The 17430-nt window shown below is 50.0% G+C and overlaps 1 protein-coding gene across 2 annotated transcripts; it reads right to left on the bottom strand.

Moving 5' to 3' along the window:
- Positions 1-7620: 7620 nt before the first annotated feature.
- Neurl3 (neuralized E3 ubiquitin protein ligase 3) lies at positions 7621-16072 on the bottom strand. Of its 2 annotated transcripts, none has more exons than XM_015499727.2 (5): positions 15919-16072; positions 14593-14842; positions 9642-10127; positions 9433-9504; positions 7621-8345 (listed from the first exon to the last, which is right to left on the bottom strand). In XM_015499727.2, exons 2-5 carry the CDS (start codon positions 14618-14620, stop codon positions 8152-8154), a joined length of 780 nt encoding a protein of 259 aa, XP_015355213.1. In that variant the 5' UTR covers positions 14621-14842; positions 15919-16072; the 3' UTR covers positions 7621-8151. The 2 variants fall into 2 exon arrangements, with proteins under 2 accessions (XP_015355213.1, XP_048666294.1); XM_048810337.1 differs by having other exon boundaries at positions 14593-14712; positions 15919-16061.
- Between the last annotated feature and the right edge of the window lie 1358 nt (positions 16073-17430).

The raw sequence follows: 17430 nt of genomic DNA, 5'->3' as shown, positions 1-17430 counted from the left end.
TTTCTTTTTCTTTTTCATTCACAATAAAGACATTTCTTGAAACAAAGAAATTGATTGAGGGGCTGGGGTTGCGGCTCAGGGGTAGAGCGCTTGTCTAGCACGTGTGAGGCATGGGGCTCAATTCTCAGCACCGCATGTAAATACATTTAAAAAAATAAAGGTCCATTGACAACTAAATATACTTTAAAAAAAGAAATGGATTGAGCAAAAAATCGGAAGCATTATTTACTCAAACACAAGCTATTCATACCTTTTCTCCATAGCCGTTATCGGGAGGGGTGAAGCAATTTTGATTTTTGATTCTTTGCATGTGACCTTTTCAATCTCTTTGGAATGAATGGTACAGGGTCTTTTCCTTGACCTCAGTTTTCTGGATTTCTGCACGGTCCCCAACTTATGATGGTTCAACTTATGATTTCTTGACTTTACGATGGCATAGAAGTGATACTCGTTCAGCAGAAACCCTGCGCTGAATGGATCCTTCCTGAGCTAGTGGCACTCTGTGTGGTCCTCTCGCTTTGTGCTGGGCAGCAGCAGCTAGCGGGTCAGCCCTGGACCACAGGAAGCAACGATCTGCTCCGGTGTGCTGCAGGGCTGAGCGGGGATGTGCGAGAGGTTGGGTGTGCTCAATGCACCTGGAACTCACGGTGTTTCCTATTGTTGATGGGTTACCAGGAGGTGCCCATGTCCCAAGTGCAGGAGCGTCTGTGCGCACCGATGGGCCCTTTCACACTAGAATCGCAGGATCTTTGGTTTGGGTAAGAACATCCTCCTCTGGTCTCTCTCTCTCTCTCTCTCTCTCTCTCTCTCCCTTCCTCCCTCCCTCCCTCCCTCCCTCTCTCTTTTATTTTTGGGCATCAGGGAACCTCTGAGTCATGCCCCAGCCCTTTTTTATTTTTTATTTAGAGAAAGGGTCTTGCTGAGTGTCTTAGGGCCTTACTAAGTTGCTGAGGCTGGCTTTGAACTTGCAATCCTCCTGTCTCAGCCTCCCAAGTCTCTAGGATTTCAGGCGTGCCCCACCATGCTCAGCCCTATTTTTTTTTTCCCAAACAGTATCTCCTTGAATTCGGTGAGAATATTAAGAGCAATATTCTTTCTTTTTCCTTTCAATTTTCTAGTCCTTTTTTTCTCCAAGTTACTCTTTCTTGTTTGTTGTTTGGGAATTTTTCCTGAGATGATTGGAAATTCTTAGATATATGCTCAAAGTTAAGGCTAGGATGCAAATAAGTCTTTTTGCTCCAAGCCCCAGGTGGCGCATGACAAGTGACCTCTGGGAAGACAGAGACGGTCATCTCATTGAAGAATGCCTGGATGTCAGTATTTTGAGGACTTTTCTCCGCTGAGAAGTTCTAGAGAATTCTTTTTCAAAATTCTGCTTGGAAATTGCAATTGTGGCCAGACTTCTGAGTCCTGAAGAGGGTGAGGGAGAGATGACTGTGTCTCAGCATTCAGCTGATAAATGTTCACTTGACGCTCCTGGTTTCTGTAGGTGTCCACTGCCCTGAACTGTGCCTGGAATCTTCCAGACCAAAGACCTGGCTTAGCGTCCTGGAAAGTATACTTCTCTAATCTTTCTTCTGTATTCTCTTTCCTACATTCTCCCTATTTTCTTCTGCAGTCCCTATTGGATGACATCTGTCCTTCTTATCCATATATTGGAACTCTTGGTAATTTTGCAGTGCATTCTGGTCAATTCAGGTCATTGATCCTTTTTTTGGGAGGCGCGGGGAGGTACGGGGGATTGAACTCAGGGGCACTCAACCACTGAGCCACATCCCCAGCCCTCTTTTGAATTTTATTTGGAGACAGGGTCTCACTGAGTTGCTTAGTGCTTCACTTTTGCTGAGGCTGGCTTTGAACTTGTGATCCTCCTGCCTCAGCCTCCCGAGCTGCGTGGGATTACAAGCCAAGCTCATTGATTTTTTTTTTTTCAATTACGTCTTTTCTACTATTTACTCCATTTGATGAGTTTCTTATTTCAATGATCACGTTTATAATTCCCAAGGTATCTAGAGTTTTCAGTTTGATACGCTTCTGCTTCTAACAGTACTTAAATCTGAAAGCCTTTGTCTGTCTTCCCTATTTAACTCTCTCTCTCTCTCTCTCTCTCTCTCTCTCTCTCTCTCTCTCTTTCTTTTTTTTCCCTGGACATGAACATTGGGTCCCTTTTCTCCCATCACATCTGCTTTGCTCACACGTTTGGCTCTTGGCTGTGAACTTAACCTTTGAATCTAAGATTCCTTGCTAGGCTCTAGGCATTCTTGCAAGATGGGATGGGATGTGCAGCCATGACTTGGCCTAAATAGAATGAGGAAGGGCTGGGATGTGCTGCTGGGCTGGCTGAGCCAATAGTTAGCCTTCCAGACAAAGATGCTTCCTGTTCTGAAAGGCAGTCACTCTCTGGGCTTTGCCTTGCCTCACCAATACAGATACCCACCCTCAGAGCTTCTGTGTAACAGCTCCAAGGCTTACTGTCTGGCCTGAGGTTAGAATTCCTGGCTGTCCATTCCGACTCCAGCTCCCAGCTCCCAAGTTCTGGTCTGAATCATCCCTAGAGCTGCTCCTGCCTTTTGCCACAGTTCTCTTCTCTGATTTTGGCCCGTGGTTTCTACCTGCAATCTGATCCCATACATTTTCCATCTTTTATTATAGTGTTTGGTTCACTGGGTATTTTCTTTTACCTTGATTTTGGTTTGGGTATTTCTTCTCCTCCCATCCCCCCCCCCCAGCCCAAGGGCTGAGGACTAAACTCAGGGCCTTGCATGAGCTAGGCAAGTACTCTGTCACTTGTCACTGAGCTAAATCCCCAACCCCTGTTCACCGGGTATTTTCTATAATTTACTTAAGTCATTCTGAGTGATTTATAGACTTTGAATAAAGAGAAATAAAGAGAGAATAAAGAGAATAACTTGGTCTGCCATCTTGAACTAGAACTTGAAAAGCTCTTTGTGGAGACTATTTGAACACTTGCTGTATTGTACTATGATTATTTATTACCCATCTCTACTCCCAAAGACACAGATAAAGTTGTGCTTGTACTAAGATGCCTTCTAGTGCCTGGTGCTTTATTGTTTTTGGAATTAATTTGATGAGTGAATGAAGAAATAATTGCATCAGTGTGGTTCTAATAAGGATTCTAATTCATGTCTCATCATTAATAAGGGCCTTGTTGGCTCTCCATTTTTCTATCTATAAAATTGGAAGAAAGGTTAAAGATTGTTCCTCTCATTGTAGTCTGAAGATACCCCTGTAGCTATTTCATATACAGCAAGAGTACTAGCAGTGAATTCTCTGATTCTTTATCATAAATTTCTGAATTTCAGGCTGAGGATGTGATTTAAGCGGTAGCACGCTCGCCTGGCATGCGTGCAGCCCAGGTTCGATCCTCAGCACCACATACAAAGATGTTGTGTCCGCCGAAAACTAAAAAATAAATATTAAAAAAATTCTCTCTCTCTCTTTCTCTCTCTCTCTCTCTCTTTAAAAAAAATAAATAATAAATAAATAAATTTCTGAATTTCTTCTTCACTTTTGAAGGACAGTTTTTCTGGTTATAGAATTTTTATTCTTTTCCTTCAATTCTTCCAGTGTATCATCTGAAAAGCCAGCTTCTATTGAGGTTCCCTTGTATGTAATAAATTCTTGTTCTGTCTCTAGATCCTCTTTGTCTTTGATTTCCGACAATTGGACTGTAGTGTATCCCAGCATGGAACTCATCTATCCTCTTAAGGTGAAGGTGGAGTGGGGCACGAGAATGAAGATAACTTGCAAGTTTATCTACTTGCAGTTTGTTGAGCTTCTTGGATGTGTAGACTAATATCTTTCATTGAAATAAGATATCTTTGGATTTCTACAATTTTTTTTCTTTTCCTTTATAATAATGTGGATATTAGATGTCCCACCAAAAGTTCTTATGTTGAAGGCTTGGTCTCCAATGCAGCAGTGTTCAGAGGTGGGACTTGTTTTGGGGTGGGGGGAGTGATTGAATCATAAGAGCATTAACCTCATGAATAGATTAACTCATGGATGGATTCATAGCTTAATGGACTATTGGGAGGCTGTGGGAATTTAGGGGGTAGAAACTTGTTGGAGAAATGTTATTGGGGATGTATTCTTTTTTTTAACTTTTTTTTTTTTTTAAGAGAGAGAACTTTTAATATTTATTTTTCAGTTTTCGGCAGACACAACATCTTTGTTTGTATGTGGTGCTGAGGATCGAACCCGGGCCGCACGCATGCCAGGCGAGCGCGCTACTGCTTGAGCCACATCCCCAGCCCCCGGGGATGTGTTCTTGAAGAAGGTATTTTGTCCCTGGTGCCCTCCTCTCTATGCTAGCTGGCCACCACAAGATAAGCAGCCTCCTCTGCCACATGCTCCTGCTACCTTGATGTTCTGTCTCATGACAGACCCCAGAATGATGAAATCGAGTGACTGTGACTGAAACCTTTGAAACTTGTAAGCCAAAATGAACCTTTCCTCCTTTAAAGTTTTTTATCTCAGGTATTTTATCACAGCAGCCAAATGATGATTAACACACCTTTTATCTCCCTCTTCTCCTTCTGGTATTTTCCATGACTTGTATGAGAGTGGACGATGGTATCTCACAAGTCTCTGAGGCTTTGTTCCTTTTTCTTTCTATTCTTCAGACCAGATAATCTCTATCACCATATCTTCTAGTTCATTAATCCTTTCTTCTGCCAGCTCAAATGTGCTGCTGAGTCCCTTTAGTGGATTTTTTATTTCACATAATGTACTTTTCAACTCCAGAATTTCTATTTTTAAAAATATTTTCTATCTTTCTACTGATATTCTCTACTGATATTCTTACATCACTGACATACTTTTTAAAATTAAAAAAAATTTGAGTTTAGGTGGACATAATGCCTCTATTTGTTGATTTTTATGTGGTGCTGAGTATCGAACTCAGTGCCTCACACATGTTAGGCAAGCGCTCTACCACTGAGCCCCAACTCAGCCCCAGTTTTTAAAATTCTTTACACATGGGCTGCGGATGTGGCTCAAATAGCCTGGCATGTGCGGGGTGCTGGGTTTAATCCTCAGCACCACATAAAAATAGAATGAGGATATTGTGTCCCCCGAAAACTGAAAAATAAATATTGAAAAAACTCTCTCTCTCTCTCTCTCTCTCTCTCTCTTTAAAAAAAAAATCTTTACACATGATTTCCTTTCATTTGTTAGTCTTGGACATTGAACCCAGGAACTTTTACATGCTGAGCACATACCCTACTTCTGAACTACCAGCCTCTTTTAGTTCTTTGAACATATTTACAGTAGCTGAATTAAAGTCATTGTCTAGAAAATTCATCATCTTATTCTCTCAGAGACAGTTTCTAGTGACTAATTATGTGTGCAACTTTTCTGTTTCTTTATAGGTTTCATGCTTTAAAAAAAAAAACTGTCCTTATTTTTTTTAAAAAAATTTTTAGTTGTATATGGACTCAATGCCTTTATTTGTTTTTATGTGGTGCTAGGATCGAACCCAGTGCCTCACACTTGGGAGGCAAGTGCTCTACCACTGAGCTACAACTCCAGCCCCACACGGTCCTTTTTTAATAATATAATTTAGCAGCCCCGAAAAATAAAAAATTCTCCCCTCCAAGGTTTGTTGTTGTTGTTGCTGCTGTTTGTTTAGTGACATTCCTGGGCTAATTCTGTAAAGTCTATATTTCCTGTAACATGCAGCCAATTGAAGTCTTTCTTCAGTTAGTTCAGTGATTCACTTTAATGCTTGGACCAAGAATTCCTTAACCGCCTTGACCTAGCAAACTTCCACTGATTGTCAGGAGCTCTGTCTGTGGGTTGAGGTGAACCCTCAGTCCCTTGGTGGTTTCCAACTCTGTCTTGGACTTCACTTCCTGCCTATCCAAAGCCTCAAGATCAGCCAAAGATTGGGAACCTCCTAGGTCTTTCTGGAGAATATGCATAGCTTTTCAGATCCCTAGGAATCTATTAGAGCTTCTCAAAGTTCTCCTTGGACATCTCATTTCCCTAATCTTCCTTTTAAATTTATGGCAACTCTGTTTGCCTCCACGCGGGCATCACCGTATTAGGCAGCGGTGACGTTAAGCAATTAAAGCTTATTAAAACTGACAAATGTCCCGGACATAGGAATTTTCCCATGCAGAGAGCCCCAAAGGGGATTAGTAATGTCCTGGGGGTGGGAGCTTTTCCATGGAGAGAGCTCCGTGTTGGGTTTAATGATAACATACTGTAAATGACGTTTTACCAAGGAACTGTAGCACAGGTCAGATGATGACAATATTTTTTTTTTTTTCTTTTTGGTACTGGGGATGGAACCCAAGGGCATTTTACCACTGAGCTAATCCCTGTCCATTTTTACTTTTTATTTTGAGATAAGATCTCACTAAGTTGCTTAGGGCTTTGATAGGTTGCTGAGGCTTGTCTTGAGCTTGTAATCCTCCTGCTTCAGCCCCCCAAGTTGTGATTACAGATGTGTGTCATGGAGCTCAACTAGGGACAATATTTAGGGGGATGGAGCTGTCCAAGGAATTCACACCCCAATATGTTCTTCCCACCCCTGGTGTGTGTATGTGTGTGTGTGTGGGGGGTGTTTCTTTCTTTTCTTTTTTCTTTGGATAATGGGGCTTGAATCCAGGATACTACCAGTGATCTAAATACTCAGGCCTTCACACACACAGACACACACACACATAGGAGTCCTTAGGAATCCTCCCAGTTGGAGAGGTATGGGGGGCCTTTGAAAAAGACAGTGGGAAGCCAGGATCCACCCCTGGACCCTGGTGCCTGGCTTACTGTTCCCTTGGCCCTTCCCCAGGGAGATGGCATATTTTGAGTACTTTGTAGCTAGAAGTTGCATATTCATGATCCTCACAACTTACCAAAAAGAAAATTATCTTATTTCCACTTTACAGATAAACAGAAGCTCACAGAGGTCAAGTCACATGCTGAAAGTTAGAGCACTATGCGTGGCAGAGAGGGATCCTTCTTCAGAATGTTGGGTATCAGCCAACCCATCATCCTGGCCCTCGGGCTGGTGAAGAGGCTGCAGAGACACCTCTGATGGAGGTGTCCATCATGAAAACTTTTCAGCATCAGTGACAGAGCGCTTGCCTAGCACATGTGAGGCACTGGGTTCAATCCTCAGTACCATGTAAAAATAAATAAAATAAAGGTATGGTGTCCATCTGAAAAAAAATTAGCATAATAGATTTGAACCCCCTCTTTTAGACACCCAGGAAATGTCCCTTTACAGGCAGTCACAGAGCAGAGAACAATAGTGAAGTAATAGATGTGGCTTTCCCTGCCACTCACACCTGCTGAGGCAGCTCCCAGGTTGGCTTCTGCCTTGTCAGGGCCAGAGCTTCCGGGCCATGCACCAAAACCCAGTGTGGCTACGTTAAGGTCTGGCTGGGACTTGAGGGCTCTGGGAGAATTGGACCATCTGCTGCATATGCTCAGCTTCATAGAGCCCATGGCCTGGGTACCCGGAGCCCAACCAGACCACTGCAAGTCTAGAGTGGGCAGAAGGGCAGGGTGGTAGGTTACCGAATGTCCTGCATCGTGACTAGAGCTTCACCCACTCCCACTGAGCACACACAAAAAGGGGGGACACAGTTATTATCCAAAAAATTCATACAAAACAAACTTTATTGTGGTATTTCAGAAATGTTGAGGAAATCATAACTACGGTGCACTTTCAAGTGCTGGGTGGTCTTTAGTCACACAATCTCATCACAACCTCACAAGCACCCTGAGAGACAACTACAGACCCCTTTGTGGGGGACTTGAGGGAGATAACCCAGTAAGTTCCACTGACATGCCTCCCTGTTCCAGGTCTTCAACACGCTGGGACCGCAGGACAGATACAGCAGCCTTGGTTACAGAAACGAGGAATCAACTACCCACTCTGCACACAGCACCCCGAAAGGGAACACCCTGGTGTGGGCAGAGAGGTTTCTCTTTGCTACACTGGCCCCAGCCCAACTTTCCCTTGGGGAAAGAGTAGTACAACGACCACCAGTTCCCTGCCTCCCTCTCTGTCCTGCCTGCTGCTGGCCAGGCCCCCTGACCCCAGGCCAGGATGAGGGCAGGGCTGCGCCTGCTCCCTCTGCAGAGATAGGTCCAACCTGCTACACCTGGGAGCCTCTCTCATGAGCCTTCCCCAGTCCTCGGTGACCACACTGTGGCTATTGCCTTGATCTGCCAGCGACACACAGGACACGTGGCGGTATCTCTGAAGATCCGCTGGGCACAGGAGCTGCAGAAGTGTGAGTGGCCACAGGGGTCAAGACAGGTGTCGGCAGCATGGTGGAAGCAGATGATGCACTCGTTGTCTGGTGTGACTGGAAAGAAGAGAACACAGGTTGGGGTCACGTGGGGCAAGGGGTGGGCCACTTCTCATGATCTGATCCCAGGACAGAGAAAGGTGCTATCTTCTGAACACGACCTCACGTGACAACACTCCTGATGTGATCAAGGGAAGAAGACGGACACACAGACAGTCGTCCGCCCTTGGTCTAGGTTTTGTATCTCATGGTTACCTGTGGTCTGAAAATATTAAATTTTTTTGTGTGGAAAATTCCAGAAATAAAATTCATGAATTTTAAATGATTGCTATTACACTACCGAATAATCCTGTTTTATCACTCGTTATTGTTGGGAATGTCTTACTAAATTCATAAATTCAACTTCTTCATAGGCATGTATAGGAAAAGCCAAGTATATAGGGCTACCCACGGCTTCAGGATTCAGAGGACCATCATGAAACATGCCTCCTCGGGGATAAAGAGGGGACGTGGATTATGAAATTCCAATTTTGAACAAAAAGAAAACAAAGTCCAACACTTGTCCATCTGCGCCTGCATGCACACCTATGATAAAAATACTGGAAGAAATCCATCCAAGAGGTCCGGGTGGTTTTAAAATTTTTCTTCTTGGCCTGGTACTATGACTGTAATCCCAGTGGCTCAGGAGGCTGAGGCAGGGGGATTGCAAGTTCAAAGCCAGCCTCAGCAACTTAGAGAGGCCCTAAGCAACCTAGCGAAACCCTGTCACAAAATAAAAAGGAAAAAAGGTCTGGAGATGTGGCTTAATGGTTAACTGCCCCTGGGGGATCAATCTCTGGTACCATTAAAAAAAAAAAAAAAAAACAAAAACCTTTATCCCTTAATCTTATTTCTATTTGGCAAAATCTTACAATGAATATGGATTACTTTTCTACAGCAAAGGCATAGCATTATGTGCTCGTGATGATGCTCTAACAAGAACACTGTCACTTGTAAAGCCAGCCGTTGCTCTAGAACGCAGAACTTTAAAGTCTCCATCCCCGGCTCTGGGAATGGAGAGACTTGAGGCTGTCGGCGACCCGCCCCACGTCATCGGGCTTCCTCCCACTCCGCAGGGGCTTCTGGAGGTTGGGGGTCTACTCACCTTCCTGCTCAGGCAAAGCCTCCTCCCTGCGGACGGCCGGCACGGCGGTGGGACCCAGGCTGGCTGTGGGGTCTGAGACAGAGAGGGGGTCAGGACCAGGGGAACAGCCCCGGGCGCTCCAGCCCACCTGTCCCTGCGGCAAAGCCTGCTGTCCCTCTCCCCTGCCCCACCCCTCCGCGGCCTGCACTCGGGTCCCCCCATTGTCTCACCCAGCAGCTGGATGGCTTTGGTGGTGCCATACACGTCCATCACCGCCCAGAGCGGCGCGCCCAGGAGCACGTCTTTCCGCAGAAGGAGCCGGCGGCCCGCGTTGACCTTGGCAAAGAGCCGGCCCCGGCGGTCCACCCAGAAGCAGACCACATTCCCGGGGAGCACGCTGCCTTCGGGCAGCACCGCGGCCCATGTCGGGCTCAGCTCCTCCAGGTCCGGGCACACGAAGGGCGGCAGGCTGGGCGCGGACACGTGCGCAGGGTCCAGTCGCGTGAAGCCCACGCGGAGGCCACCGCACCAGCCGCCCTCATGCTGCAGCACGCGCAGTGCCACACGCTCTCCAGGGGGCACCGGCCGCTGGCTGAACACGATGCCATCGTAGAAGGTGGCGCGCCTGCACGCCGTGCTAGCCAGCGCGTCCAGATGCACCTGCGCGCCCTTGGTGTCCTCGTGGAAGCGCAGCGCCTCTCGGGGAGCCTCGGTGGCTGTGGGGCAGGGTGGGGACATGGAGCAAGTCAATGTGAGCCCGACGCAGACCCACTGGCTCTTTGAGGGAATTCCCAGCACCCCAGGATCCCCAGCACTCTGGGCCACCTTCACATCCCCTGGAGGGTCATGTCCACCTTGCCCAGCTCCCTTGACAGCAGCACCTTTCCTGAACAGACTCTCACCCCTCACCCCAGGGACTCCAGGAGATCTGCTCAGAGCCTGGTGGGAGCCCACACTGACTTCTGGATCTGATTTCCTCAGCAAACCTACTAAATGCTCCTTCTCCCCAAGGAGGACAAGAAAATGAAAGGCACCAATGCCACTGCCAGCCTCAAACCCCATCTGCCCAAAGGTACTGCCGTGTTCAGTGGGCACAGCAGGCCCACGTATTTATGTTTATTATGTCCATTTATTCTCACTCCGGGGCCCAGCCCAGGAGTAGCTGGGCCCACATGCCAACGGGGGAATTCTCTGGCAGATGGCGGTTCTTTTCTGTCTGCTTCTTTGACCTTGACATTTCCCCACAGGGAACCTGCTTTGCTGGTGGAGGCCCTGCCCCACCCTGGAAGGTGTCTCCTCATCCTGGGAATCAAGGGACTCTGCAGCTCCCGACTGCAGACTGGAGAAGGCCAGGGTCATCTCTTGGGTATCCAGAGGTTGTCTTAACAAAGCCCGTATTGGGCTTTGCAACCAGGGGACTTCCCAGAGGACGCCACTCGGCAGCCTGGAAGGGAAAGTTCCCTGTTGGCTGGTCCTTGTGGATCTGAAGCCTGGAGGAAGCTGGTGGAGCTTCCTGCCCCAGGACTGCACCTCCCACCCCTGGGCCCCTCCTCCTTCAGGGCTGCAAGGATGTGGCCCTGCTGTTCCAGGGCTGGGCCTGGAAGCTGGCTACTGCTTTGCAGTTAAAAATAAAAAGAGCCCGGCTGGTGGGCTGGGGTTGTAGCTCAGTGGTAGAGCGCTTCCTCGCATATATAAGGCACTGGGTTTGATTCTCAGCACCACATGTAAACAAATAAAGTAAAAATTCATTGACAACTAATAAAATATTAAAAGAGAGAGAGAGAGGGAGCGCGAGCCAGCGCCAGGCACGGTGGCGCACCCTGTAATCCCAGCAGCTCGGGAGGCTGAGGCAGGAGGATTGCAAGTTCAAAGCCAGCCTCAGCAATGGCAAGGTACTAAGCAACTCAGTGAGACCCTGTCTCTAAATAATACAAAATAGGGCTGGGGATGTGGCTCAGGGGTCGAGTTCCCCTGAGTTCAATCCTTAGTACCTCCTAAAAATAAAAAGAGGTAAACTTATTCAGAACTTGAGCCAGAACCCAGCCAAGGCCACGTCCCCCAATGGGGGGGGGGGGACGCTTTCCCCTGGTCTGCCCTGACCCTACACAAGCCAGCCTCATCCCAGCAGGGGCCAGGGAGGGGAGACTCCATCTGGTCAGGCACAAGGGACACCTTTGAGACCACAGTGATCCACTCTTGACCTACTGAAATATCCTTCCCCAAGGCATAGGGACAAGTGCCTTGTGACCTATGAACAGGCCTCCGCAGAGCCCTGGGTGTCCACACTTGCCCACCTCACGCGTGCCTCTGTCCCCAATGTCACCCTTTCCCATGATGACCTCATTCTCCCTTTCATCTGATGGGTGTGCCAGATCCCTTCTTCTCAAGCTTGTACCTAAGCAAGGGGGAGCCTCTGGGTCAGCACATCTGGACTAGAACCAGAACACAAGGCCCTGACATCAGGGAGCCTGCCCTGCACCCACCCCTGAGTTGCCAGCGCAGGCGGGGGGTCATGTTTGCCCCCTGGATTCTGGTCCTGCCCTGTTGCTGAGCGAGGCTGCTCCCTGCTGCCTGGGGCTCAGTCTCCTTAGCCATAGACTGGAACCCTCACCTGACAAGGCCCAGAGTCTCTGATCACCTGCCCAGAGACCCTGAACATGAAGCATTCATTGCCCAGCTGGGCCGGGGGTCGGGGCAGGTAGGAGCTCCTGGGGTAACCAGCTCAGACCAGAAAGGGCAGGCCACCCCCCACACACACTCGACTGGATCAGCGCCTGCCCCTGGAGAGACCAGTCCTGTCACCATTGAGAGGCAGGAAAGACTGTTCCTGAGAGTCCCCCATAGCCACTGGGAACAAAACTAAAGGGCAAATAGGAGTTGTCCCAGCCTTGCCCAGTATACACCCTGCAGGAAAGTGGTCCCTGTCCCTGTTGGAACAGAAACTAGAGACTGGCTACACTCAGCTCCTGGGGCCTAACGGGTGACCTACAGAGAAGAGGTCACCTGGCTCTGGCTCTGATTGGAGTTTCCACCCACTTTGTCCCCACCCCCAGCCCCATGCCCTAGACAGCTGGGACAGAGACTCAGGCCAGCCTGACCCCTGGCAGGATCTACTCTAGGGGCAGGGATGGGACAGAGGGAAGGTTCATTGTCCCATGCACATCCTGGAGGGGAGCCAGGGCACTGGCTGGCTGGGTCCAGGCCAGGGAGCAGGGGAAACTCCCTGGGAAGGTCCTCAGTGAGTACAGAAGTCCCTCGGCAGGACAGGGAGGCCTTGGGGGACGCCAGGAGAAGCAGGCCTTGACCTGAATAGGAACGTGACAGTCTGCAGAGCTCCGCCCAGCTCAGGAGCCTTCCCAGCAAGTGACTGGGAGCTCTGTGTTCATGTCACCTAAGTTAGAGGGACTGAGGGGACACACTGGAGGTGTCCTCCCTAGGCGGCCAGGACGTGTGAGCACCCTTCTCTCAGTGGCCCACTTGGGATACTGTTCCTACTTCAGACAGGCAGCCCCTTATCAACAGCCTCCTGAGCATGACGCTGCAAGGTGCTACCACAGCAAGACAACACAGAGCTCTTTGGGGCTTAGTCTCTCTGCACTTACTCTCCTGTAGGGTTGTTTTGGTTGTTCACTGCACAAGGCCCAGGTTGAGTGGGGCTGAAGCCACCCTGGTCCATGCAGCCCAGCAAGGGCCTACAAGACACCACCCACAGGGTCCCCTTCCCTTCCTTTGCAGAGGGCTCTGCCACCTGAACTTGGAGCTGGGTCACAGGGGCATGAAAAGGGTAGACACCTACTTCCATTCTGCCTGGTTCCTCCCCTAGAGCCTTGCAGGAGTCACCCTGGTGACACAGGCAACCCAGTGTGGGGAATGGAAGAGGTGGCCAGGGGCCAAAAGTGGCTCTCCAGGCAGGTCTGTCCTACTGGCTGGGCTGACACAGGTTCAGAGAACCCAGGTGCCCCAGCACCCTCACACCCAGAGGTGGCTGTTATTTGGGGCCCCATTTTCAGGCAGGATCCCGAGGCTTGGTAGAGCAGTGGGACTCACCCATGGCTGCCGTGGAGGGACAAGGGCTGCACGCTGGGCTGGACAGGGACCCACCCTGGCAGCAGGAAGTTCAGGAAGCACTAACCACATGCTTTGGAATGTCTCCACCCCTGGACAGGTAGAGTCAAATTACAGAATCCCTGCAGCTAGGGTCTCAAAATTTAAGTGACACAGGGTCAGTGCCTGCTCCACTAGGGCCTCCGGATCATCATCGTCTTCGTTGCCACCCCTCAGCCATGAAGACTTTGAGGGTACCAGGCGCCCACTCAGCTATCTGCAGCCTCTGCCTCTCCTCTCCCCATCCTGCAGGGGACACACTCAGAGATTGGGGAAGCTAGGTGACACCACATTCTGCCAGCCAGAAGCAGGGGATCCCAGGTCCAAGGCCCAGGTCCCAGCCACACTCAATAGGAGGCCGCCTCCTCTATAGCGCTGTCATTGTCCTGCCTGGAATGCAAACCAGATTGTCATAGGAGTGGTGGGTCTGGGAGCTGGTATGTGAGCCTTCTGTGCCCACCAGGGAGCCCTGAGCAGTGGCTTTGGCTCTTTGCCTAGGAGGGCACGTCCAGAGACACACCGTCCTGGTTGCCTTTGAGGTTGAAGGACCTGGTTTTCCTTCTTCTGCCCGCCAGAGGCCCTTCTACTAAGGAACACCTGTGGCCTCAGGTGAGGCTCCCAGAGGGACTTCCTGCCTGATCACTCTATAGATTTGTGCCTTCTGGCCGTCCTGTGAAGCCAGTAGGATGGGTCGCATTGTCCCCTGCCTATAGATGAGGAAACAGAGGTATAGGGACAAAGCAACCTGCTCAGGAGCCCCGGTTCTTGAGAATTCACGGTTCTCTACAGGACCCCTAAACTCCCTCCTGTGGCCCACACGGGTCGCTACTCCCTCTGCCCACCAGGAACCGAGAAGCATCACTGTGGCCATCCTGGACTCAGATCACCCAGGTTCTGTTGGACTTCTGCAGAGACAGGAAACTCACCATGGCACGGGGAGCCAAATGGTGCCAGATGCCTCTCCTGAGCCACGAAGACACTGCCTGCACCTCTACCCCACAGACTCCCACTGCCCTCTCCACTTCTCACACCCCTGGCCCAGGAACCCAACTCAGGGGATGCAGGAGGTATACTCACAGGCATTGGAGCAGAGGTGGGCGCCCATCAGCCTGGGGTCCTTGGGCACAGGTCCCTGGGTCTGGAGGGAGTTGTCTGGTGAAGGCCAGTGGTCAGGTTTGCAAAGACCCAACAGGTTCCCTTTTTTATGAGCCAGAGATCATGTTACAGAGTTGATGATTAATTGGATTGGCTGTCAAGCATTACAATATCCTGGGGATTTCCTGGTAAGTTCTCCTGGCTTGCAGCAAACTTGCTGCAGCTAACCAACCTGAGAAAAGGAAACAGGAACTGGGGACGTGGTCTGGGTAGGGCTAGGATAGCCTTCTGTCTGACTTCTGACCGATCTCAACCCGGCTGTGCATTAGAATTGCCCAAGTCATGTTAATAAGCACCTGGGTCCAGACTTGCCCACAGAGACGCTGGTTCCATTGATCAGGGTGGGACCTGGACAGAGGGATTTTAAAAAGGACCCCTGGTGCCGGGTGCGGTGGTGCAAGCCTATAATCCCAGAGACTTGAGAGGCTGAGGCAGGAGGATCGCAAGTTCAAAGCCAGCCTCAGCAACTTAGTAAGGGCTAAGCAACTCAGCAAGACCCCGTCTCAAAATAAAAGATAAAAAGGGTTGGGGATGTGGCTCAGTGGTTAAGTGCCCCTAGGCCACTGCTTCAGACCCTGACATACAGAAGGTGCTCAATGTTGCTGAAGTGGAATTCAACTGAATGAGTGGCATCTCAGAATGTGTGCAGTGGTGTCTGCCCTGGGTCTCCAGCACAGAGGAGGGGGCTCGGCAGACACAAGGGGAGATGGGGAGGTGGTTCCCCCAGACCTGCTGGAGCTGAAATTCTACTCTGCAGAATTTGCCACCCAACACAAATGGCCCGGCAGAGGTCACACCAAAGGCCTGCTGGCTCCTGATTTGTCAGCTCTGGCAAAGAAGTCAGAGTGATCTTCTGTCCCTTTGATTGCTCACAAGGAAACTGAGGCTCCCAGAGGAAGGAGCTTTCTCTTGCCCAGTGTTTTTTATGGGGCAAAGAATCTTCTGTGCATCTTGTTAAAAACAGATTGCCTCAGAAGGTCTGGGACCTGCAGGAATTCTGTGTTCCTAACTTCAGGTGCCAAGGCCTGATTGTGGTGCAGGCCTGAAGTACCCTGGCCCTTCACCCCCAGGGTGAGCCAGTCCCAAGATCCCAGAGCAAGGTCACCTTCAGCCCTTGTTCAGAACTCTTCATAGGATGAATAGCCCCTGGGCATGTCCCTGGGGGAACAGAGGATGCAAGTAGGCTGGGGAGGTGACAGGGCAGGAGAGGGTGGAGAGTTTGGAGACAGGTTGTGCTCCTGGTATTACCTTGAGTGGCTCCCTTGCTCTCCCTGGGCCCTGGGGTTTCCAGGTATAAAACAGGAAGTCACAATGAGCTGGCCTGGGGGTCCCTTCCAGCCTAACAGGCAACATGCTGTGGCTGTGGACTTGGAGAGAGGAAGTTGACAGCAGCCTGGCCCTGGTTACCTGGAAAGACACTGCCGCAAGCCTGGACCGCCTTTCTTAGGCCACACCCGCCAGGCTCCTGGTTTTTTGCATGAGAAGCAGTTTTGCAGAGGCCAAGGGCAACGGGGAAGGAGTCAATGCCAATCACAGCGAGCCCAAGGTTGATAGTTCTTGGTGGTAATAGCTGGCCCTGTCCCCTGGTTTATTGTCCTGGCTGGCCCAGCTGAGGGAGCGGGGCTAGGGCAACCCCTAGTGCCCTCTGGCAACCTCGCCAGTCTCTGGGCGGGGCTGCTCCCTCCTCCCCCTCCCAGGCTCCACCTGTAGGCCCACTGCCTGGAGCACCCTGCCAATAAACCACATTCCCCCAGAGAGATGTGTGCACCATCTTATCAGGGAAACAGGACTGGGGATTCAGCCTGTCTGGAAAAATACTGGGCCAGTTGTGGCCTGCAGGCTACCTGCAGCCCGCAGGGGGACTGGCTGGGTTTGCAGGACCTCGGTGCGGGTGGACATTCCAAGATAGTGAAGCCTCCTCAGGCCCAATGTCCAGGGGACAGGAGTGCCAGGTGAGCCCTTGACTCACTCCCACGTGACCTTATTTAACAAACTGACAGGTTCAGTCCATGCCCCTCTAAAATATGGCGCCTCGCCTTTGGGAAAACAGCAGAAGGGGGAAGGCAAGAGCGGCCTTGCCTTTCTGCCCTGAAGCAGATGGTCACAGACCCTCAGTGGCTTCCTTACCTTTGAAGACAGCGACGGAAAAGAATCTGGACAAACCGGCCTGGCTGAGCTCCCCCTGGCTTCTAACCTCCAGTTCCTGCCCCTCCATCCAGCCAAGCTTCGGCACAAACAGCCACACTTCATCACGCTGGGCGTAAAAACACACAGATTTCCCTGTTTCTTCAGGCCTTCACTTCTGAGGGCCCTGGGTCCCATATTAAATAAGCCTCTCTCTTATTAATCTGTCTTTTCTGAAATCTTGTCTTAATCTGTAATTGGGGTCTTAACCACGAGCCTACCAGCAGGTAAGCAAAGATGGAACTTCTCCCTTTAAGATACTGTTGTCCTGAGTCCATACTAGATCAACTTGGTACTCCTCTCGGAAACTCCTCAGGTCCTAATTATTGCAACCGTTCCCATTTTACACACAGGGAAACTGAGGCACAAAGTGGTCAAGCAACTTGTTCCAAGATCGGGAGGCAGGATTCGGTCCTTGCATTGTGGCTGAAGAGCTGGTGCCTTAACCGCCCATTAGTCCCTCTGGGGTTCCTCACTCAGGGTACTTGGCACCTGGTGAGTATTTTGTTGTTGTTAGTTAACATTCTGGTGCTGGACTGTACTGACGCCTAGTAGAAGCCTTATAAGGTAGTTGCT

This window comes from Marmota marmota, unplaced genomic scaffold (assembly GCF_001458135.2).
Source record: "Marmota marmota marmota unplaced genomic scaffold, marMar, whole genome shotgun sequence".
Classification (NCBI taxonomy): Eukaryota; Metazoa; Chordata; class Mammalia; order Rodentia; family Sciuridae; genus Marmota; species Marmota marmota.
Note: the sequence above shows the minus strand (reverse complement) of the source record. Positions and strands in the feature narration are given on the sequence as shown.